The 22,781-nt window shown below is 44.9% G+C and overlaps 2 protein-coding genes across 2 annotated transcripts; both read left to right on the top strand.

Moving 5' to 3' along the window:
• The first annotated feature begins 924 nt into the window (after window positions 1-924).
• Window positions 925-8,733, top strand: LOC134408370 (gilatoxin-like). The gene is made up of 5 exons (XM_063140627.1): window positions 925-976; window positions 1,431-1,584; window positions 4,060-4,334; window positions 4,992-5,131; window positions 8,605-8,733. The coding sequence occupies exons 1-5, from the start codon at window positions 925-927 to the stop codon at window positions 8,731-8,733; spliced, it is 750 nt and encodes a 249-aa protein (XP_062996697.1).
• A 5,813-nt stretch (window positions 8,734-14,546) lies between these two features.
• Window positions 14,547-19,993, top strand: LOC134408273 (gilatoxin-like). The gene is given in 5 exon segments (XM_063140495.1): window positions 14,547-14,598; window positions 15,529-15,682; window positions 16,718-16,992; window positions 18,513-18,652; window positions 19,865-19,993. Coding segments are annotated over 5 exon segments (750 nt in total).
• The last annotated feature ends 2,788 nt before the right edge of the window (window positions 19,994-22,781 follow it).

The raw sequence follows: 22,781 nt of genomic DNA, 5'->3' as shown, positions 1-22,781 counted from the left end.
TTTCCAATAGGAACCACAGGATTTGTGAGTAATATTGCAAAAGGTATGTTTCATTTCTTCCATATATGAAAGCTGTTAATTTATATTATACTTTATAGATGAATCATTTGGTAGAGTGGTGGTCCTGTCCCCCGCCACAGCTCCCATTTAGCTTTTCAAACTTTCACAGGTTTTCTTAATTACTGAGTAGTGGATTCAATGATGCAGATGTTTAAAGGCTTTTTCTTTGGGTTGCTTTGATTAAGAAGGGGAACCACATGGAAAGGAGGACAGGGCTCATTTGCATCAGTCTGACTTCCACTTGTAATAGTTGTATAGAAAAGGGAATTTCAGCTGTGTCATTTGTATGTATGCAGCACCTGGTGCAATTCACTTTTCATCACAACAGTTGAAACTGCAGGAGCCCTGCCCTCTTTTGTAGAGTGACCAGAGAGGAAAGAACTACCCTTCTTCCTACATTGCTCCTTTAAGAACAAGCTACAAAAAGGCTTTAACCAAGTTATCTCCCCAAGGCTGTAGGCATTAGTGAGAAATTCAGTGTGGTTGTCATTTGGGGAATGGCAAGGCCAGATCAGACAAAGTAAAGAGGGGAACCCTAACTGGGGCTAAAAAGTGGGGATTGTTTCTCCAAACCGAAGACAAACTGGAGAGAATTCTCACCAAGAAGCCAAGAGTGTCCTATTGGGTTTGATTAAGCAATGCTGTTTCTCGTGTTTGCCTGGATTTGGGGAAAAGAAGGCACTGGGAATGATTGGTTGTATGCATTCTCAGAGGAGATGCCAAATTGGCAGAGATGAGTGTCAACTCATGGGAGATATTAAAAAGGAGTCAATATGAACATTTTGTGGTGCATTGTCTTAATCACTGAACTTATTCCCCATTTCTAATGTACATAGGGACACTTTGCCAGGAAGAACTGCTGCTATGGAACCTTCCAAACTGCTGGCTTTCTTTCTGTTGCTGCTGCCATCTTCTGGTGAGAGCCCGCATTTCGATGCAATCTGACCAGAAACTTGGAAGGGCTGGGGGATAGTGGGTGTGCATCAGTTTGTCTTCCACTTGTAATTGCCTTTGTGGGAGATGTGTAGCTGTTCTCTCTTTATGTATGCAAGAGTCCTGTATTATTGCCTGAAGAGAATTGCGTGTGACTTGTTACATTCTCATTTTCCTTTCCTTACACATGATTTGGATGTGGATGGGCTAGAGAGATGTGTAAAGTGTAGTGCTGAAACATATTTTAAATGTTCTTCAACACCAAGTGATCACACTGCAAACCCATATGTGAAGTACCTCTTGGCCTCTCTCCTTAAAGAATGAAAGAGATAATTGACTTATTTGGGGGAAGTGATTTTGGTGGTATTGCAATCTTCTGTTGAACAGCATCGGTGCCCATCCCAGTGGGACAGTGAGCTTTCTTGTGTGTGTTGCAGTGTCAGCACACCGTAAGCGGGTCCTTGGAGGCGAGGAATGCAGTGAGTATGAACATCCATGGCTTGTGCTACTCTATAACTCAAATAGCCTCATCTGCTCTGGAATATTGATTGATTCTAACTGGGTGCTCAGTGCTGCTCATTGCTACAGAAGGTGAGGAATATCATGTCAAGGCGCTGGTGAATATATTTGGAATCCAATTTCAGATCTTGGGCGATGTTTCAGGTTCATTCATCCATGACCAATAGTGACCATGGTGTGTGTTCTGAAGAGCTCTGGCCTTGAATGCAGCCCTTTGCTTTTACCCGTGGAAAAGTTACATTGCAGTAAAATTCCATGCAACTGTTAGGGAAATTCCCCTTACCTGATAGGGAAGGAACGACTTCACAACTGGTCCAGACACAGAGATTCAAACAGATGGCGAAAAACTCTCTCTCCATCATCCACATCACCTCTGTGTGTGTGTGTGTGTGTGTGTGTGTGTGTGTGTGTGTGTGTGTGTTTGTTTATTAGCCACAGTTACAGTGAAAGGAGAGAGGGAAAACAAACAAATATCGAATTATACAATCAATACAGTATTTCCAATAAAAAATTGGAGCCCACTTGCCACACAAAGCATTATACATAAGTTTAAAATTATAGTTAAAATAAACATTCAGAAGTGGGAGTAAAGATGTTTGCAGGCACAGGGTTATTAAGCAGAGCAGTTGGCCTCTAGGTCTCTTCTGATCTGGGCTGTTTTTACAGCAAACCTAGCTATGCTTATCATAACAGGCCTTAGAGTATTTGACAGTAGGTATGTGATTTTATCAGCATCATTAGGTTTGCTACTGGTGCCAGATGGCTCTTTAAGTATCTGTCTCTTGGGATATTATACAGATTGCAGTAGAGCACATAATGAATGGTATCCTCCACCACTTGCATACAGCAGATACAGAAGCATTGTTGTCTGGGAATGTTCTTATATCTCCCATCTGTAAAGATGGTTCTCATTGTTTGAAATCTAAGATTTATATAGGCTTTGGGTAGAAAAGGGGACATAGTCTCTGAAAGATATTTCTCTACTCCATGGTGGAATTTTAGAGAGGGGAAGCTGGTGGAGAATCTAGATGACTTGATTGCTTCCATATCCAGCTTGGCGTGATGTTCCTGGAGCCGTGCTTTGAGTGCTTTGCGGGACTGTTGACATACTTTTATACTCATCAAAGTATCTCTGATGAAGTCACACTTTTCCCTCCTGTGACTGATCACAAGTCTCATACATGTTCCATAAACAGAAACCCATTCTTACATAAACAATGCCATATTTTGGCAGCCTATGACCGGTACAAAATGTGCATTCTGTTCTTTGATAATCACCTCAAGGAGAAATAGGAATTCCAGAGTATGCTCTGACCCTTCAGAAATGCCTAGTCAGAGGGGTCTAGATGGTAAATAAATGAAACAATACATGTCTCCAAGTCTATGTTGCTCAGCCTGGTTCCTAAACACAAGAAGAGTGTTTATTCAAAAAGTAACATGTAACCCTGGTAAATAAGGATCAAGAGATCAAGACAGCCTTGGAGCTTTCAGTATCTTGTTGTCTTTAAAGGTACAAAGGTGGGGGCTAGAGGGAAAGTGTCAGGAGTGTGTTTGAGCAATTTATTCACATTAAATTGAGGGGCTTCAAAAGGGGCATTTTCAGGTTTCCCTGTCACAACTTTTCCAAGTATGAATCTGGGGCAGGAACCCAAAAGGAATGCAAGGTCCTGTGATCCCTGCCAAAAACTTTACTGTAATATTTTACAGTGAAGTTTAAGTTGAAATCTTCTTTTTATGACAGAAGGGATGGAACTCTTTCCAGCTGCACTCCACAATTGCCCCAACTACAATATCAGAAAAGTTCTTCTCGCCCCCCACATTCTGGTGGTGGGCGGGAACAGAAGCAAAGAGGGACGGACCGAAGGCTAAATGGGCGGAGCCAAAACCACATGTTGTAACTGAAAGTTCTTCCTGCTAGTAACTCAGCCTCAGGAGAAGCATGTCAAGTATTTGAAACGGGAGGAAAACTGCAAAAACGGGGAAACTCCCAAATAATGAGTGGTGAGGGGAAAGGGGGGATGGCCTTCTGGGGAATTGCTGAGGACAAGAGTGGGCTTCTTGCAGGGACATATTTGGTCCTCAGGTCTGAGGTTCCCCACCTTTGCTTTTGGAAGAGATGGACAACCATGCTCAGCAGCAAGTCCTATGACAATACCTGCAGGTGGGATCCCAGGACAAATATCCACCAAAAGCATTTATGTGGAGCTCTATCAGGCAAGTGTTTTATTGCATGCACATTACTGGGCACTCACAGATTTTTGTGAGTCCCTCCCAAAACGCTGTCTGCCTCCTGCATGCCTCCCCACCACTTCTAGCCTTTTTCGCATGACAAAAAAACAAAAAAAACACAAAAACAGTAAATCCAACTTGATTTTAAAGATGGAATGGGCCACGTGCATGTTGTTTACTTCTTCTTCAAAAGAGGAAGTAACGAGGGCCAAATACGTGGGCGGAGAAGCAACGGAATGGGATTTTCCTCCTGTGTGATGGTTCAGATAGTCAACTTGCCCATCTGGGCCTTAGACCGCTTTGCTGTTTTTCCTGCAGTGGCAAATTCGAGATATGGCTTGGAATCCGCAACAGAAAAGTGCTAAGAGGGAAGGAAAAGTCGAGATTCAGTGTGGCCACCCTGTGCTACCCTGATACTGAAAGCACCACCAAGAACAGCTGTCTGAACTACACTGCTGACATCATGATGCTCAAATTGAACAAACCTGTGAAGTACAGCAAGTTCATCGCCCCTCTCCGCCTGCCCACCGTCTCTGTCTCCGTGGGCGCAAAATGCAGGGTCCAGGGTTGGGGCACAACCACAGCTCCTATACGTAAGAATCAGTACCTGCTCATAATTCTCTGCGCACTCAGGCACATTGTCTCCATAGATGTGGAAAGTACTCCCTGAAATGTTGCCCTTGGGTTGGTGGGCATTGTTGGAATTTTGAGACTGTTGTAGGTGCTCTCACAAAATGGCTGACATGGGGAGGACCTGCCTATTTTAAAATGGCTACTCTGGTGGGCATCACCCATCACGAAACTCTAGTTTGCCAGAAGGTAAACTGGTGGGACGAAAATAAAATAAACTAGTCCAAGAACCGAATTACAAGGCAGAGGTGGGGTCTGAGCAATAAAACATTAATCCATTCTTTTACATCCAAATAAAGATGGTGCTGGAGGTCAACAGTTCACTTTGCATCATAACAGACTCATTGTTTAATTTTTAAAGCACTTAGACAATGAAATGAAAAGCAGGAGAGGCACAGAGCGTGGTGGGTGCATGCAGAACAGGGGCTCTTCCGCTGAGCCATAGCCCTCTCCCAGGTTCAGTGGGGCCACTCAGCAGGACTTCCTTAAAGCTCCCCAAAATGCTGGAAGGGGCATTGCACATGGCCTGATTTTTTCACCCAGCTGCTCCCATACAGAGCAAACATGGCCCCTTGCAAACATCTTACTTGACCATCTCGCCCTTTCCTTTTGGTTTTCAGCTAATTTGCCTGCAGTTCCTTACTGTGCTGACATCAACATACATGAGAAACACTTGTGTGTGAAGGCTTACCCAGCGTGGAAAATGACTGAGCACATATTATGTGCAGGACTTCTGAATGGATGCAAAGGTGCATGCTTGGTAAGGAGATTTTTCTGTTGGCAGAATTCTGAAGGAAAGATGTTCGGTTCCTAAAGCCATGAAAAAGCCCTGGCCAAGAGGTTCAGCTGGTGACCTTTCACCAATCCCAAAATTGCAACTAGGTTACAGTGGCCCAGGCTGGACACTGATGCATCATCCAAAAAGAAAGCAAATGATGGTACCAATTTGCATATGCAAATTGTATATAAATTATATGTAAATTAGCATATGCATAATAAAGTTTAGTACATGCTAAATTTACACTGTATATAGTTCAACATACTCATTACAGGGAACACAGCAGTGTTCCATGTGTTATAGGTGGTCAGTGAATAGAGCTTTCCACCATGTTAAGGCCGTAATTGGGGGGTGGGTCATTCTAGCATTCATAAAATGGAAAATGTTTCACCAATCTTTCTGAAAAGTAGACCTGCCAGAAAGAAATGCTGGTTTTACATATCCTGGGATTTTCAAGAAGATTGGTGAAATATAAGGGAAGGATGCCAGTTAAAAGAACAAAAGGGGGAAAACCTCTCTGAATGAAAATGGCACTCAAAACTTATGTTGGCGACCATTTTTTGCACATGAAAGGCTCCAAATTGGGACCCTTACCCTCCAATTCATTGGTGGGATCGTGTTCCCCTGTCCTTCTCATTGATGGAACGGCCTTTCTTTTTTCAAAATTCGCTTCCGTTGATTTTTAATGAATATTTCTTTGCCCCATTTTGCCCCATTAAAGTCAATGAAGGTCTCATAGAGCAGAGCATGCTCAGTAGTGTGGCTCTCCCCCCTCCCTCCTGTCTCAGATAGATTTTAATGTTGGGAATAAGATGGCTGCCTGGCTCATCTAGCAGCCATTTGCTTATGCAGTTGGGCCAAGGCTCTGTCTGGGCCCTCTCCTTCCCCACAGTGCTGTGGAGGCCAGGGAGGGAGAGAGAAATGATTTGCCTTGCTTGGAGGGAGGCCCTTCCCTAACTTCCAAGGAAAAAGAAAACCTGGCTGGCTTGGGTAGGGCTTTGATAGAGGGATTGACTTTGTTGTGTGTCTTTATTTCACGTACCCGAGTTGGCCTCCAGAGGCTGCTAAACAGAACTATTGAATATTTAATAACCAATAAGCTGGAGATAAACTACAAGACCAAAATTATGGACTTTGCTAATAGGTGGTCCCCTCATAAGTGGACCTGTAAGGGTAACAAGATCGAGCAAGTGTGGTGGTTTAAATATCTGGGAATTATGTTTCATTATAATCAGGCATGGTCCTGCCACCGCCGTGCAGTGGAGAGTGTGGCTAAACTCTCAGCATCAGCGATTTCAAGGTTTTATTACTCCCAGGGTAACTGCTATGTACCAGCAGCCATTATGGTCTATAAAGCTAAGGTGGTTACTCAAGCCCTGTATGGTATTCCAGTATGGGCCAAGGCATTGGGCCCAGCCTTGGAACGTGTTCAATCGGTCTTTCTACGGAAGATCCTAGGCATGCCGTGCTGTGTTCCGTATGCTGCTCTGTGCCTTGAAACTGGACTTGTAAGGCTAAACACACAGGCCTGGTTGAGGATTGTGAAATATTGGATTGGCATCCTCTATAAAGCGGATAGTGGTAGCCTGATTTTTCAACTCCTCTCCGATTCAGTTATGTGTCCAGGGATGTTAGACTTCTATGCCAAATTAAACTTGCTTGGTCTAGATCTTTTAAATCTGGGTATGTTAAACCAAACTGAAGCTTTAAGGGTCATTAGAGAAAGAACTTTAGATGTCGAGTATCAGGAACTCAACAGTGTAGCAAATACCTCATGCTCCCCACTACATTTCCATCTGCCTGTTAAGCCTGGTAAAATGGCACCTTACTTACAGCTGCTGTACAATCTGCAATTGAGAAGAGCGTTTATGTTAGCTAGGTGCAATGCCCTTCCCTCTGCATTACTAACGGGGCGGTTCAGAGGTATACCATATTCAGCCAGGTTATGTTTATGTAGTGGGGGTTGTATTGAGACCCATGAACATATATTTTTACACTGCCCTCTCCACGTATCCCAACGGAAGAGATATCTGGGAAAGATATCCTGGTTGTGCTTTTTATATTGTATTTTGTATTTGTATTTTTAACTTGTTGGTTGTTTTATGATGGTTTTAATTTTTGTGAACCGCCCAGAGAGCTTCGGCTATTGGGCGGTATAAAAATGTAATAAATAAATAAATAAATAAATAAAAGATCCTATTAAATTGTCAAGGATCCGCGGGGTCTGACACTCTATGGTAGGGTGACCATATTTGGGAAACCAAAAAAGAGGACACCTAGTGTGTGTGTGGGGAAGCAGCTTTCAGAGTCCTGCAGAAAGTACGTTATTCCCCCACCACCTTAAAGAACCCGATTGGAGTGGAGGAGGGGAAAGGATTTCATTCTGCACCACCACCATCCACTCCAATTGGGGCCTTTTCTATAACGTTCACGAATGACCCACTTTCCCCTTTAAGACCTCAGTTGGAGCTCAGGGTGGGGGAATGATGTGCCTCAAGAAAGCATGTCATTCCCTCCTGCCATGCTAATGGCAGCCTTAAAGGGGAAGGTGTGTCATTCCAGGACATTATTGAAAATTATAGAAAATCCCCCCTGACACCATGGAAAGAACAAAAAACAGGACAAATCTGGGGAAATCCTGACAGTTGGTCACCCTACTCTACGGACCCTATTATCTGCCGGGGGGGGGGGGGGGAATGCTTGAAAATGTTGTATTATTTGCCCATTAGGTAATGACCTATCAAAGACTGGGAGCTACACCCAGAGGCATGGTGGAATAGTCAGCAGGGAGATTAGTATCCCTAAAACAGTATATATTTCTGTACATACAAACCTTTCTTCACACCAGGTACATACATACACCATAATGCAAACCAAACTAACACAGAAGAAAAGGATAGCAAACTGAGTGCCGATTCTTATGTAGCCAAACGTCACATCCATGTCTCAGTGGGGAAGTTTCAGCAGTCTTGGGAGAACCACAAGTTTGCAATTTTTTAAAACAACAACAATCACTAAGGTGGTGGAGGGGAACCTAAAACCCTAGGTTATTTGTTTTCTTCTTCCCCTGCTCACTTACTCCTCGTATCCCAGATGCCTTTGTGGCATTACAGTATTAGCTGGGTTTTTTTGACCACCCTTGCCAGCCTTTTGTGTAGCCTGGAGAAGCAATCCATGAACAACCCACAGTTCTGAATTCACATGTAATGACAACCCATGGTTGAAACAGCCTATAGTTCACAACCATACATGAAACCACAGGTTATCTTCCTGGTTTGTTTGTGGTTTACAACCTATGGTTTGTTAGCCTGGCAGAGTTCACACACCATGACAACCCAGAATTTAACAACTCATGGGATTAATAAATTATGGATTAGCATTAGATATAAGCCAGGTCACTATTGTAGTCTCAGCCATAACTATATATTTCATAGTGTGTTCTGTTCTCTCAATAGGGTGATTCTGGTGGACCCCTTATCTGTGAAGGACAAGTCCAGGGGATTATAGTTCATGGTCAGCCATTTGGGCTTGGCATCTATACCAAGGTCGACAGCTATCTCAACTGGATCCGTGGTTTTTTTTGACAAAGCACGGTTGGACCTGCTCCCTCTGACAATGGATTACTAGTTGAACTCTCTTGAGGCACATCAGTGGGAAGGTGGTGGGGAAGCTACTAGCTGATATATTTTTTCTTCATTCTTTAAGCCACAAATGTAGGCACACATTTTCCTGACAGTAAGCTTCATTGAGCACAGTGGGACTTTGTTTGGAGTACATGTGCATAGGATGGCACTGTGCAATGCCATAGTTTTGCATCCTCAAATCCCAATGGGATGCATGTTTACTTTGAATAAGTCTCACTAAACAGAATGAGTGAATGAGCATAGGTTTATAGTCTTTATGATGTCCAACGAGAATCTTAGGGTGGCTATTTCCTGCCTAAGCACCAAAATCTTGAATCGTCTGATTACACAATAGTTTTCCTGTGAATTCCTGCTCTGAAAGCTAACAACTGAAAAAATAAAAATAAAAATGCAGAGTGCAGTATTTCTAACATCTCTTTATGTAAACATCTACCTCTTGTTTTCTTATCTTATGGGCTTGACAGTACTGGCAAGTGAATGTAATATAGGGCTTTTCCCTTCTACCGATGGCTTGATCTTTAAGAAAATAAGCTTGATAAAGGAAGAATCGTCATCTCACATACAACAGAGCAGAGTTATGTCATGAAGTGGAATGCTGAAGTCAAGGATTAGTGGGTTACATCCAGCTGACATGGGTTTCCCAGAGGGCTCCACCACTTTACCTGGATGTTTTCTGTAAGAGTTTTAAGTTAAAATATATAAATTTGGTGTTTTCTGCCCACCCCTTTTGCCTTTGACACCACCCACCACCGGGAGCCCCTCCAAAATTGATTGTAGCCCTTAATTTGATTGGGGTTCAACAAACCTGGCATAACTCATATGCAGCACAGCCCTATGCATTAGGGCTGTGTATCGACCCCTTGATCTGCTCTGGTTCCCAATCCGCAGCTTCCAGGTTGGGTCCGCTCTGCCTCATGTCGATCCGCCTATGGTCCACTCCACTGCGGAGCTCCAGATCCGAATTGGAGGTCTATGGCGGTGGTGCCAGGTAAGGCCTCCCTACCCCCTCACAACTTACCTGCCTTCATCGTTGTCTGGCGGCGGCTTCAACTGAGGCTGTGGACTCAAACCAGTTTGAATCTTCGGCCTCAGTTGAAGCTGCCAGCAGACCACGATGAAGCTAGGTAAGCCCACCTCCCCCCTGCCCCTTACCTGGCTCTGTCACTGTCGCCACATGGACTGTGGCAGCGGCAACACCAGGTAAGGCCCCCTCCCTCCTCCCTCTCACCTGGCTCCATTGTGGTCCGGCTTCAGAGAAGTGACTTCGGAGTGGCCTGATTTGCCTCTGGAAAAGGCGGAGGCGGATCGGTTTGGGGGGCTGCAGATCAAGGCGAAGCGGATCGCCTCAATCTGGAGCTCTGGACGCAGGTAAGTGGGGGGGAGGGGGACTCATCTGGCGATGCTGCCGCCACCTCAGTCCCTGCAGTGACAGCAATGGAGCCAGATAAGGGGGCAGGGAGGAGGGAGGCTTACCTGTGTCCGTCACAGGCTTCAATTGAGGCCCTGGCACGGACTGCGACGGGTGGACTACAACAGACACAGGTAAAGGGGTGGGGGGGTTAACCTACCTGACGCCACCACCACTGCTGCCCACGCAGTGACAGCAGCTGCAGAACCATGTAAGGAGGCAGGCAGGAGGGAGGCGACTGTCATGGGCTTCAATTGAGGCCCCGGTTGAAGCCAGAAGTGAAAGCTGTGGTCTCTTCTGGCTTCAAACCAGGGCCTCAATTGAAGCCTGTGACAACAGACGCAGGTAAGGGGGTGGGGGGTTGGCTTACCTGGCGGCACCACCGGCACTGTCCATGTGGCGATGGCAGCAGAGCGGGGACAGGTGGATTGACCCAAAGTGGTTCGGGCCCAATCCGGAAGTTCCGGATTGAGCCATGAAGCGGTTTGGGGGGTTCCGTGCACAGCCCTATCAACCACTGCTCCCTGAAGCAAGGGCCTCACTCTGCCTTATTGTAGAGCTGGCCCTGATGAGCTCCATCACATTCCAAAGGCTCTGCTGCTCCAGCTGAAAGTCAAAAGACTCTGCACCATATTAATAACACAACAAGACCCATCTCTTTTCCTGCAATGGTTCTGAGCTTCCCTTGGATAGGACTCTGCTCTGAGCATGCTGCCATGTTCATAAGATGGCTGCGGGGTCTCTCTATCCTACACCAGTCTTAAAATCTCTTCACTAGCTGCCAATTAGTTTCCGGGCGAAGTATATAGTGTTGGTTATTACCTTTAAAGCCCTACATGGTTTGGGTCCAGGTTACCTGGGGGATCGCCTTCTCCCATACAATCTGCCACACACACTCAGGTCCTCTGGGAAAAATCTGCTTCAGCTAGCAAAAACTAGATTAACAACTGTTATCCAGAGGTCCTTCTCTTCTGCTGCTCCCAGACTGTGGAATGGCCTGCCAGAGGAGACTCGTCAACTTGACAGTCCATTAGCATTCAAGAAAGCTATAAAGACTGACCTCTTCCCAGAGGCCTAACCAGTGGAATTTTAAGATGTTTTTAGGATGTTTTTAACAATGTATATTATGCTTTAATTCAGTTTTATGCATTTATATTTCTATTGTTCTCTACCTTGATCAGAATGGATAGGTGGGTAAGAAATTAATTTATTATTATTATTATTAGTAGTAGTAGTAGTAGTAGTAGAGGGGTCATTTTTTATTTTTTTATTTTTCGGGTTGTCTCAGAACATTGCCACCGACAGGAAGACAAACCGTGATCATGGTCATTGAGCTGATCCCCGGCAGGGGTTAATCCCACCCTATAATTCTGAGATCCTACCCCATCTCTCCCTCTGGGGTTATTGACATCGTGAAGAAGACAAACACATTTGTGCCACTTACTTCACCCAGCTACATGCAGTAACCCTGTGTTCAGACATTCTTAAAATACATTGCTTTTCTTCTCTCCTTAGCATAGATGCTCTCAAGGGTTCACAAATAGTAGGGCGGTAGTTTCGCTGACAGTCTAGCAATACGACTTCTTAGTCATCCCTCTCCCGTTTGGTTAACAGTGTTGTCAAAGGCCTATGGTTGGTACATAATTGAAATTCATGGCCCCTTAGACATATCCTCCACTTTTCTGAAGCCCAGGGGCCGATCTGCACCAAGCAGGATATAACACTTTTAAAACAGTATGAAAACGGTGTATGCAATGTGTTCTGGGCCTGCACAGTTGGCCTTGCCATTTCCTAATTGACAAGCACACTGAATATCTCACAAATCACATGTGCAATGCACTGACCAAATTTAAAAAGGTTCTTAGATTCACAGAATAGTAGAGAGGAAGGGTCCTATAAAGCCATCTAGTCCCACCCCCTGCTCAGTGCAGAAACCCCATTAAAGCATAATTGTACTTCATCTGGATGATCTGAATCTACCACCCCTCCTATAGAATGATTTCAAGAGCCAAACTAGATCACGGGGCAATTCATGCATATATATTATATGTGTGTGTGTGTGTGTGTCCATGTGTGTCCCCTGAAGGATTAGAACGCCAGTTTCCAGCTCTATAATCACTTGCCCCTCTTCCACACAGACAAAAATTCTTTGGGGTGGGGTGACATAAGGTTGTTCAAACACTGTCAGGTGTAGCTTTCATTGGTCTACACCACAAAGTTAGATTTTCCATACCTTCATATATCCCATCTCTGGGGAGCCATCATGCCAAAACACATATTAGATGCCATGAACCCCATCATGTATTACAGGGTTATTTGGGCCTTACAGAGGAAACAGCTGTCGAATTCAGCCTGTTCTAAAACTGTCCCCCACCTTTTTCAGAAGATGATCTGAGGTTGAATGGTGAAACAGTTGATGGTTCATAGTCCTGCACTTGCATTGATTCATCCTGTATTATCTACAATTGTCACAACCGATGTGTCTGATTATGGAGTGGGAGCCAAACTTACGGAGTTCCATGAGGATAAAATTGAGCGGACTGTAGCATTGGCATCAGGACATTCTTTAGGAGGGGTGGCTGAGAGGAAATCTTGACCCATTGAAAAAGAAACACTTTGGGCAGGATCTACACTACTGCTTATAACTGTTTATTATTATTATTATTATTATTATTATTATTATTATTATTTATTTATATAGCACCATCAATGTACATGGTGCTGTACAGATAACACAGTACATAGCAAGACCCTGCCGCATAGGCTTACAATCTAATAAGTTGTAGTAAACAATAAAGAGGGAAGGAGAATGCAAACAGGCACAGGGAAGTGTAAACAGGCACCGGGTAGGGTAAAGCTAACAGTATAGAGTTTGTTCTGACTCTATACTGTTAGCTTTACCCTACCCGGTGCCTGTTTACACTTCCCTGTGCCTGTTTGCATTCTCCTTCCCTCTTTATTGTTTACTACAACTTATTAGATTGTAAGCCTATGCGGCAGGGTCTTGCTATGTACTGTGTTATCTGTACAGCACCATGTACATTGATGGTGCTATATAAATAAATAATAATAATAATAATAATAATAAACAGTTATAAGCAGTAGTGTAGATCCTGCCCAAAGTGTTTCTTTTTCAATGGGTCAAGATTTCCTCTCAGCCACCCCTCCTAAAGAATGTCCTGATGCCAATGCTACAGTCCGCTCAATTTTATCCTCATGGAACTCCGTAAGTTTGGCTCCCACTCCATAATCAGACACATCGGTTGTGACAATTGTAGATAATACAGGATGAATCAATGCAAGTGCAGGACTATGAACCATCAACTGTTTCACCATTCAACCTCAGATCATCTTCTGAAAAAGGTGGGGGACAGTTTTAGAACAGGCTGAATTCGACAGCTGTTTCCTCTGTAAGGCCCAAATAACCCTGTAATACATGATGGGGTTCATGGCATCTAATATGTGTTTTGGCATGATGGCTCCCCAGAGATGGGATATATGAAGGTATGGAAAATCTAACTTTGTGGTGTAGACCAATGAAAGCTACACCTGACAGTGTTTGAACAACCTTATGTCACCCCACCCCAAAGAATTTTTGTCTGTGTGGAAGAGGGGCAAGTGATTATAGAGCTGGAAACTGGCGTTCTAATCCTTCAGGGGACACACATGGACACACACACACACACACATATAATATATATGCATGAATTGCCCCGTGATCTAGTTTGGCTCTTGAAATCATTCTATAGGAGGGGTGGTAGATTCAGATCATCCAGATGAAGTACAATTATGCTTTAATGGGGTTTCTGCACTGAGCAGGGGGTGGGACTAGATGGCTTTATAGGACCCTTCCTCTCTACTATTCTGTGAATCTAAGAACCTTTTTAAATTTGGTCAGTGCATTGCACATGTGATTTGTGAGATATTCAGTGTGCTTGTCAATTAGGAAATGGCAAGGCCAAATCAGAGAATGTGAATAGAGCAAAGATTTAGATCCACAGACCGAGGATCTGATCCCGGGCCAAAATGTGTGGATTGTTGATCCAACCCGACCCAAAACAAACTGGAGAAAATTATCACCAAGAAGTCAAGAGCCACCTATGAGGTTAGATTAACCAAAGCTGTTTCTCCTGTTTGCCTGGATGTGGGGAAAAAGAAGGCTCTGGGAGTGATGGATTGTGTGTATTCTCACAGGTGATGCCAGATTGGCAGAGATGAGTGTCAACCCATGGAGGATATAAAAAAGGAGTTGAGACAAACATTTTGTGCGGCGTTATCTTAATCGCTGAACTTATTCCTCGCTCCTAAAGTACGTGGGGACACTTTGTCGGGCAGATCGCCTGCTATGGAACCTGCCAAATTGTTGGCTCTCCTACTTTTCTTGCTGCCGTCTATGGGTAAGAACTGACTTTTCAATGGGATGCAAATCTGGGAGGCCTGGGGGACAATTTATATGCATCTGTTTTTCTTGCACTCGCAATTGTATGTGTGAGAGCTGTGTAGTAGCTCTGTTTGTGAACCGCCCAGAGAGCTTTGGCTATTGGGCAGTATAAAAATGTAAAAAATAAATAAATAAATAAATTGTGTGTGGGTGTGTAAGTGACTGGTGTTATTGGCTGAAAAGATTTGCATGTGACGGTTACATTCTGATGTTCCGTGACTTGCATATTTTTCAGGTGCCAATGGGCTGTTGTGTGCAGCATATGCTAGGCAGATGTGTAACTAGCAGTACTGAAGCACATTTCAAATGTTCATATGGGACGTCTCTTACTCTTTGCTTTTATCTGTGTTGTTCAACACCAAAAGGGTGACATAGCAAACCCACATGTGAAATATCTCTCAGCCCATCTTCTTGGGGAGTGAAAGAGATCATTGACTTACTTGGGGGAGCGATTTTGAAGGTATTTCAATATCCTACTGAAAAGCATTGGTGCCCATCCCAGGGGGACAATGAGCTTTCTTGGAGCGTAATCACCGGGGCGGGGGGAATCACATTTCCTTTCCATCGCTTCTCCGCCCCTGCTTTTGTCCCTCATTACTCTCTCTTTCTGCCCGGAGGAGAAAGAAGAAGTAAACAAAGATCATGTGGCCCATTTAGGGGGGTGTTTTTATCATGCCACTTTTTCTGCGCACAGCAGGAGGTCACAGCACATTCCATTAAAAAAAAAAGTCAGATTAAAAGGGGTCTGTTTTGCAATGGAAAATTGGGTGGGAGGCGTTCGCAAGATGGACGTCATCATCTAAAGGATGTGTGAATATCTGTAAATTGGCAGTAGCGAGTGTGCGATAAAACACTCGTCTGATGAACCTCTTGGTCTGTGTTTCAGTGTCAGCATACCGTAAGCGGATCCTTGGAGGCCAAGAATGCAATGAGGCTGAGCACCCTTGGCTTGTGCTACTCTATCAGTCAAAAGAGCCGTTCTGCTCTGGAATATTGCTGGATTACAACTGGGTACTCACTGCTGCTCATTGCTACGTAAGGTGAGGGATGTTAAGGAGTCAGTGAATACCTGTAGAAAACAGCCTCCGATTTTGGGCAAGGATTCAGGTTCAGTCTTTCATGACCATTAGCAATCATGGTGTGCGTTTCAATGGGATCCTTCACTGAGTACAGTTCCTTGCTTTTCCACGTGGAAAAAATTACACTGAAGTCAATGTCCATATACCTTTTCCAAACATGTATGTGGTACAGGCACCCAACAGGAATGCAAGATCCTGCCCATGGGATCTTTCCCAGAAAAGTTACGTGGGTGAAAAAAGCTGATGTAACTTTTCCTTACAAAGGCACTCGTCATGAGTCTGCATTGCCTCTTTCGCTGTGAATGTTTAGCTGGAATCTTCTTTTTACTACAGGAGTGTAATGTCATTTCAGAGGTACTGTCAGGGGCCCACATTCTGGTGGTGGGTGGAGCCAGGAGCAAAGGGCGATGGATCAAAGGCCAAAGTGGTGGAGCCAAAAATTATCCCCATAATGCCAACACGTTGTAACTTAAATCTCTAATTGCCAGTAATTGGGCCTTAGAAGAGGTGTTTCAATCTTTTAGAATTCCGGGGGTACCTCTGCTCTAGGAAGAGATTGGCAGAAATGCTCAGCAGCAAGTCCCATGAAAACACGTCCAGGCCAATGACCAGGAGCATCTCTACATTAAGAGAAATCACTTTATTTTAACCTCTTCTCCCTCCAATAGCAGGGGAAGTCCTTCCTTGGCAAGTTCCTAGTGCGATGCCAGCTTTACATACTGCCAATTTTGCACTATTAAGGCTCTATTCCGGCTTGTCTCTGATCTTTTTTAAAATGGAATAAGGGGAGGAAACAGTAGGAGAGGTCCTGTTTGTTGACAAAGTCATGAAATTGACCTACAAACATCTGTGAGTGGCCAGTCAAGCTCAGGCTATAAATCGCTCATTCAAAGACGCCCTAGGACAAATATCCATCCCGAGCAATAATGTAGTCCAACTTGCCCATTTGGGCCTTGCTTTGAGAGGCCTCTGAGCAATTTGCTGTTATTCTTGTAGTGGCTAAATTGAGATAAGGCTTGGACTGCACAACCGAAACGTGCCCAGAGGGGATGAACAGATGAGAGTCAGTGCGGCCACCCTGTGCTACCCTGACACTGCCAGCACCACCCAGAACAGCTGTGCGGACTTCACTGCTGACATCATGATGATCAAATTGAACAGCCCTGTGAAGTACAGCAAGCACATCGGACCCCTCCTCCTGCCCACTGGCTCTGTCTTCGTGGGAACAAAATGCAGGGTCATGGGTTGGGGCACAACCACAACTTCTAAAGGTAAGACTCACCGCTTGCACAGGCGAAACGAGGACCCAGATCCACCTAAAATGTGCAGATGCTAATTTACATGTGTAGGTGCCTGTTTTGAAGGAATTATTATGGTTCTTTCAACCAGGCTTAGGCTGGGTAGGCCTTCAAATAGGGAGTACCTTGAAACGGAGTACTGCCCTCTGTAAAATAGGACACAAGGGCCTTTTCTACACCTCCCAGCATTCCGGAAGGGAAGGGGGAGGATCTCACAATAGTCTGCTCGCAAGATCCTCCCCTAAGTCCACACATGAGCATGACAATCCGGGAGGAAGAAAGGCTGTCGCGCTCGCCATTTATTTATTTTTTAAAAAATTAATGGAGATGAGCGCACATGTGCTCCAACTTTGGTCCCCCGCCACCCCCGATGGGCACGGAGCACCTGAAGAGCTCCGTGCCCATTTCCTGCCTCCTCGTGTTTATGTGTGAGGAGGTGGGACGAAGCCAGGACAGGTGCCCATAAACCTCCCATGGTCTCAGGATGATTCCAAGACTGAAGGAAGAATCGGGTGTTTCCTGGGAGTTCCTGTGCATCATTTGTCACAGGGACTTGGCCGTGACAAGCCCAGATTTTCGGGCTGGTGTAGAAACTAGGGCTGTGCACGGACCCCCCGATCCGCTCTGGTTCCTGATCCTCAACTTCTGGATCAGTTCCGCTCTGCCCCATGTCGATCTGCCTATGGTCCGCTGCAGAGCTCCAGATCTGAATCGGAGCTCTGTGGCGGTGGCGGCGGTGCCAGATAAGGCCCCCCTACCCCCCAGAACTTACCTGGCTCCGTCGTGGTCTGGCAGCGGCTTCAACTGAGGCTGAGAACTCATACAGGAAGACCAGGCCACAGTGGTAGCCTGGTCTTCCAGTTTGATTCCTCAGCCTCAGTTGAAGCCACTGTCGGAGTGCGACGGAGCCAGGTAAGCCGCCCTCCCCCCTGCCCCTTACCTGGCTCTGCCGCCGTCCCCGCACAAACTGTGGCAGCGCCAGGTAAGCATCTCGATCCGCAGCTCCCCCTACCCAATCTGTCTCCACCTTTGTCAGAGGTGAATCAGGCCGCCTCGATATCGCTTCTCCGATCCGAAGCAAAGCGGAGCACAGCCCTAGTAGAAACGGCCAAGGCCACCCTAACAGAAATACAGCAAATATAGGAAGCTTCCTTCTCCTGAGTCAGACTCTGGATCCATCTAGCCCAGTATTGTCAACACTGACTGGCAACAGCTCTCCAGGGTTTCAGGCAGAATTTTTTCCGGCCCTACAAGAGATTCTGGGGATTGAACCTGAGACCTTCTGCATGCAAAGGAGGGGCTCTGCCACTGAGCCATAACCCTCTTGCAGGTTCAGTGGAACCACTCAGCATGCCTTTCTTGAAGTTCCCAAAATGCTGGAAGGGGCATTGCACATGGGCAGATGTTTTAACACAGCTACTCCTCTACAGTGCAAAAACGATCCCTTGCAAGCATCTTACTGGACCATCTTGCCCTTTCTTTTTGGTTTTCAGTGACTTTACCCATTGTTCCTCATTGTGCTAACATCAACATACTCGAGAACCACGTTTGTGCAGCTGCTTATCCATTTTGGAGAATGACTGACGACATGTTATGTGCAGGAGACCAGAAAGGATGCAAAGATTCATGCCAGGTAAGGAGTTTTCCCCTGTGGGCAGGATTCCGAAATGATTATTTTTTTTTAAAGCAAGTTTTATGAAGCATTGGGATGACATTCTGTACTGATTACAAACATATATTCTATCCACTTCTGCATGTACAAACTTTCCTTCATACCACAATAGAAACCAGACTAACACAGAAGAAGAAAACTTTATATATTAATAGCAAACTTATTATCTGAGTGCTGATTCTTATGTAGCCAAACTGCTGAAGTCTCTGCAGTCTTGTGATAATGTCAAGATTTGAAAAAAATAAATAAAAATAAAAATCCTGAGGTGGGTGGTTGTATTTCTTTTCTTTTGCCCATTCCTTCCCTGTATCCCAGATGTCTTTCTATCACTGCAGTACTGGCATGTAGAGTGGCTGGGGTTTTTGACCACCCTTGCCTGTCCCAGTATATCATGGAGAAACAACCCATGAACAACGCCTGTTTCTGGGTTGTAATGAAACAACCTAGCATTCACAATCTTTCATGAAACTATGTGTTCTCTTTCTGAATTGTTTGTGGTTGACAACCATGGTTTGTTAGCATGGCTACATTTGCACATCATGACAACCCAGAATTCTACAACCCGTGGGATGAATAAATTATGGATTAGTACTAGGTGCTAATTATAGTAGTCCAAGCTATAACTAAATATTTCATAGAATCATAGAATAGCAGAGTTGGAAGGGGCCTACAAGGCCATCGAGTCCAACCCCCTGCTTGATGCAGGAATCCACCTTAAAGCATCCCTGGCAGATGGTTGTCCAGCTGCATCTTGAAGGCCTCTAGTGTGTGAGAGCCCACAACCTCCCTAGGTCATTGGTTCCATTGTCATACTGCTCTAACATTCAGGAAGTTTTTCCTAATGTTCAGCCGGAATCTGGCTTCCTTTAACTTGAGCCCGTTATTCCATGTCCTGCACTCTAGGAGAATCGAAAAGAGATCCTGGCCCTCCTCTGTGTGACAACCTTTTAAGTATTTGAAGAGTGCTATCATGTCTCCCCTCAATCTTCTCTTCTCCAGGCTAAACATGCCCAGTTCTTTCAGTCTCTCTTCATAGGGCTTTGTTTCCAGACCCCTGATCATCTACAGTGCAAAAACGATCCCTTGCAAGCATCTTACTGGACCATCTTGCCCTTTCTTTTTGGTTTTCAGTGACTTTGCCCATTTCATTGTGTGTTCTCCTTCTCTCAATAGGGTGATTCCGGTGGACCCCTAATCTGTGGTGGACAACTCCAGGGGGTTGTATCTATGGGGGCCTCCCCAGGGCCTGGCATCTATACTAATGTTAACAGCTATCTCAACTGGATCCTGGAATTTATTTGACAAATTACAGATGGTCCTGCGCCCTCTTACAATGGATTACCAGTAGAAATCTCTTGAGTCGCATCAATGGGCTACAGGGCAAGCTACTAGCTGATGTCTCTCTTTTTCTCATGCCTACGGCTACAAATATAGGCATTTTCCTGATAATTAGCATTTTTCAACACAGTGGGACTTAATTAGGAGTGCGTATGCATTGGCTGACACTGCGCAACACCATAGTTTTGCATTCTTAAATCCCGATCAGATGCATATTTACTTTGAAGTATCACTAAAAACTTTTCTGCTATATGCCAGTAAAAGTTGCTCTAATAAATTTCAACCTAATGACATAAAAGATTTTTTTGATGAGGAATTGAATTGTTGGACTAGTGTGGAATTATTTCTGTCTGGTAGAAGTCAAATGTGTAGCCAAGTAAATGATCTTTAAGTCTGGAATCCAAGGGTGGCTTTGCCTGATATTTTTTTCTGGACTAGTGCAAATCCTGTGTTGCCATAAGGACTAGTAGTCTGAGAATGATTGGATAAAAATACATTTGCCTGATTTCCAGGCATATGAACAATTTTACACTTCTAAAATAAATGTACTACAAATAAATCAGCAAAGGTGAAAACCAAAAAAAAAGCTCTTTTCAAAAAGATTTAAACATTTCTTGAAGTTTGAGGTTGAAAACACGTGATGTAAGATTTTTCTCTCTATTCTCCCTCCGGTCGGTATCATAATTTCACAGCAGAGTCGGCATTGTCGGGCCCACATTTCAGCAAGGGGCCCACTACTACCTCCTAGAGCCTTTGGCCTTGCTACTCTGCTCATTGTGCCATTCCTTCCTGCCCTCTTGCACTGATGGGAGAAAGTCTCCGAGTGACAAGGGGAACAAGAAGGAGATGGAAGCTCATTTGCCTGCCATTTCCCTCTGGGTGGGGTGGGAATTGGGGCCAGAAGAAAGGAGAGGCTGAGCGGACAATGGTGGGGATGAAGGAGGCAACGGAAGCATCCTGCTTGTGGATCCCCCAGAACCTAGAACCAGCAGTGAATAGTTTTACTTTCTTGTTTTGCACAGGAGAAACTGCCAGAGTGGAAACTGTAAAAAATAAATACATAAAAAAATAAAAAGGGCCGTGCAAGCCATTGAGTTCACCAATATATATAATAATGCATTTCTAAAATAAATTATTCATTTCCCCCCTCTTCTTCATGGAAAAAGTGTTACTTTTTTCTTGCATATTGTGGGGAGACTCAAAGCGTGTGTGTGTGTGTGTGTGTGTGCGTGTGTGTGTGTGTAGGGGTCCCATTCCTGATCCCAGCAGAATCAGGGATGGGATGCAGGCAGCTCACGACAGTGTAGGAAGCAGCCAGATACCAGGTCTTGGCGCCTCACTTGGGACAGCCTGCCATGAAGTCCCCGGGGCAATGGGCATGTGGGCCAGAAGCAAGAGGACTGGTTGTGAAGGGAGTTGCAGGTCTGGCACCAAAGAGGAATCTGGGAACAAGAAGTAGCAGCCACAGGCATGGTCAGACTGGAAATGAAATATTGGATTGGACAGATGCTGAAGTAGAGAAAAATGAAGCTGTGTAAGGAAGGGTTCTGGTTTGCCGATGCTGGTTCCACGTTTTCGAGGGGCCTTGGGCAAGGCACCCTCAAGGGATCCCAGTGCTGCTACCAAAATAGTTAGGGTGAAAACCCAACCAGAAGGGAGGGAACAGGAAAACCAGACAAGTCCAGAGGCAGTGACCATTTCTTTATTGAACTACACGTGTAGGAGGAAACTCACCCTCGACGGATGGAAGACGAGTTTCTCTCCCCTTCATCCACAACCAACATCTTTTATGACATTCCCTGCCCCTCCTGATGAGCTCATGGTTCTTCCCTCCTCCCATCCCTTGTTGATTGCAGAGTTATACATTTCCCAGAAATGAAACTATTTCTAACAGCTAACAATACATAATATTGTGACAACGATGCCCTGTTTATGCAACTCACTGTACCAGAGAAGCCCCCCATGCAAGGGCGAGAGAAGCTGACTTTGCTGACCATTGGGGTGGTTTTCGTGATAACAAGGAGCAGTGTGCCGAACTGTCTGGGATCATGGCAACTTGGATCTGGGATCCAAGCCTTAGCAGCTGTGTTTTTGAAAACTGCTACATTTGACCAGCCAGATTAGTGGCATGCTCTGCGGGGTTAGAAAGTGCAGAACAACTTTGAGCAACTTGCCAACCGCATTCTGATGGCTCTTTATTAAGGAAACGGGGAAGGGAGGGGTCTGGTGGTAGAGCCTTGAGTGCTTGGTGTACACTTTCCCCCCAGAAAGGGGTCTTTTGACCACCCTAACAGAACCCTAGGGCCCAGGTTTCTCCAGCATAGCAAAAAACAACATCTGTCGTATGAGACCATCTAAATTGAATGTCACTAAACAGGGAACTTAAATGCCCCCCCCCAAAAAAGTAAGGGGCTATTGTCCTATGTGGTGCGGAGTAGTGGTCTGTGACTTGGTTGGTGATGCTGTGTAATCCGTCTTTTCGGCCCCATACCTCAGTGGTAGAGAACATGCTTTGCTTTCAGAAAGCTCCCTGGTTCGGCTGCTGGCATTTCCAAAGCAGCTCACCTTGCCTAGAGCGCAAAAAAGCCTGGCACCAGCCCTGGGTAAATCCCCTTCTTTTTCTGCTGCTGAAAAGTTTTTATTTAGACCGTATTCACATTAGACTTGAGAATTTTAAAGTCACCAAATGGCAACGACTATTTCTTTTTAATCAGACCAGTTCAACATGTAATAAAGTTTCTGCTGCATTTCA

The sequence above is a fragment of the Elgaria multicarinata genome, chromosome 13 (genome assembly GCF_023053635.1).
Source record: "Elgaria multicarinata webbii isolate HBS135686 ecotype San Diego chromosome 13, rElgMul1.1.pri, whole genome shotgun sequence".
NCBI classification, from domain to species: Eukaryota; Metazoa; Chordata; class Lepidosauria; order Squamata; family Anguidae; genus Elgaria; species Elgaria multicarinata.
The sequence above is the reverse complement of the archived record's forward strand: the minus strand, read 5'-3'. Positions and strand labels throughout refer to the sequence as shown.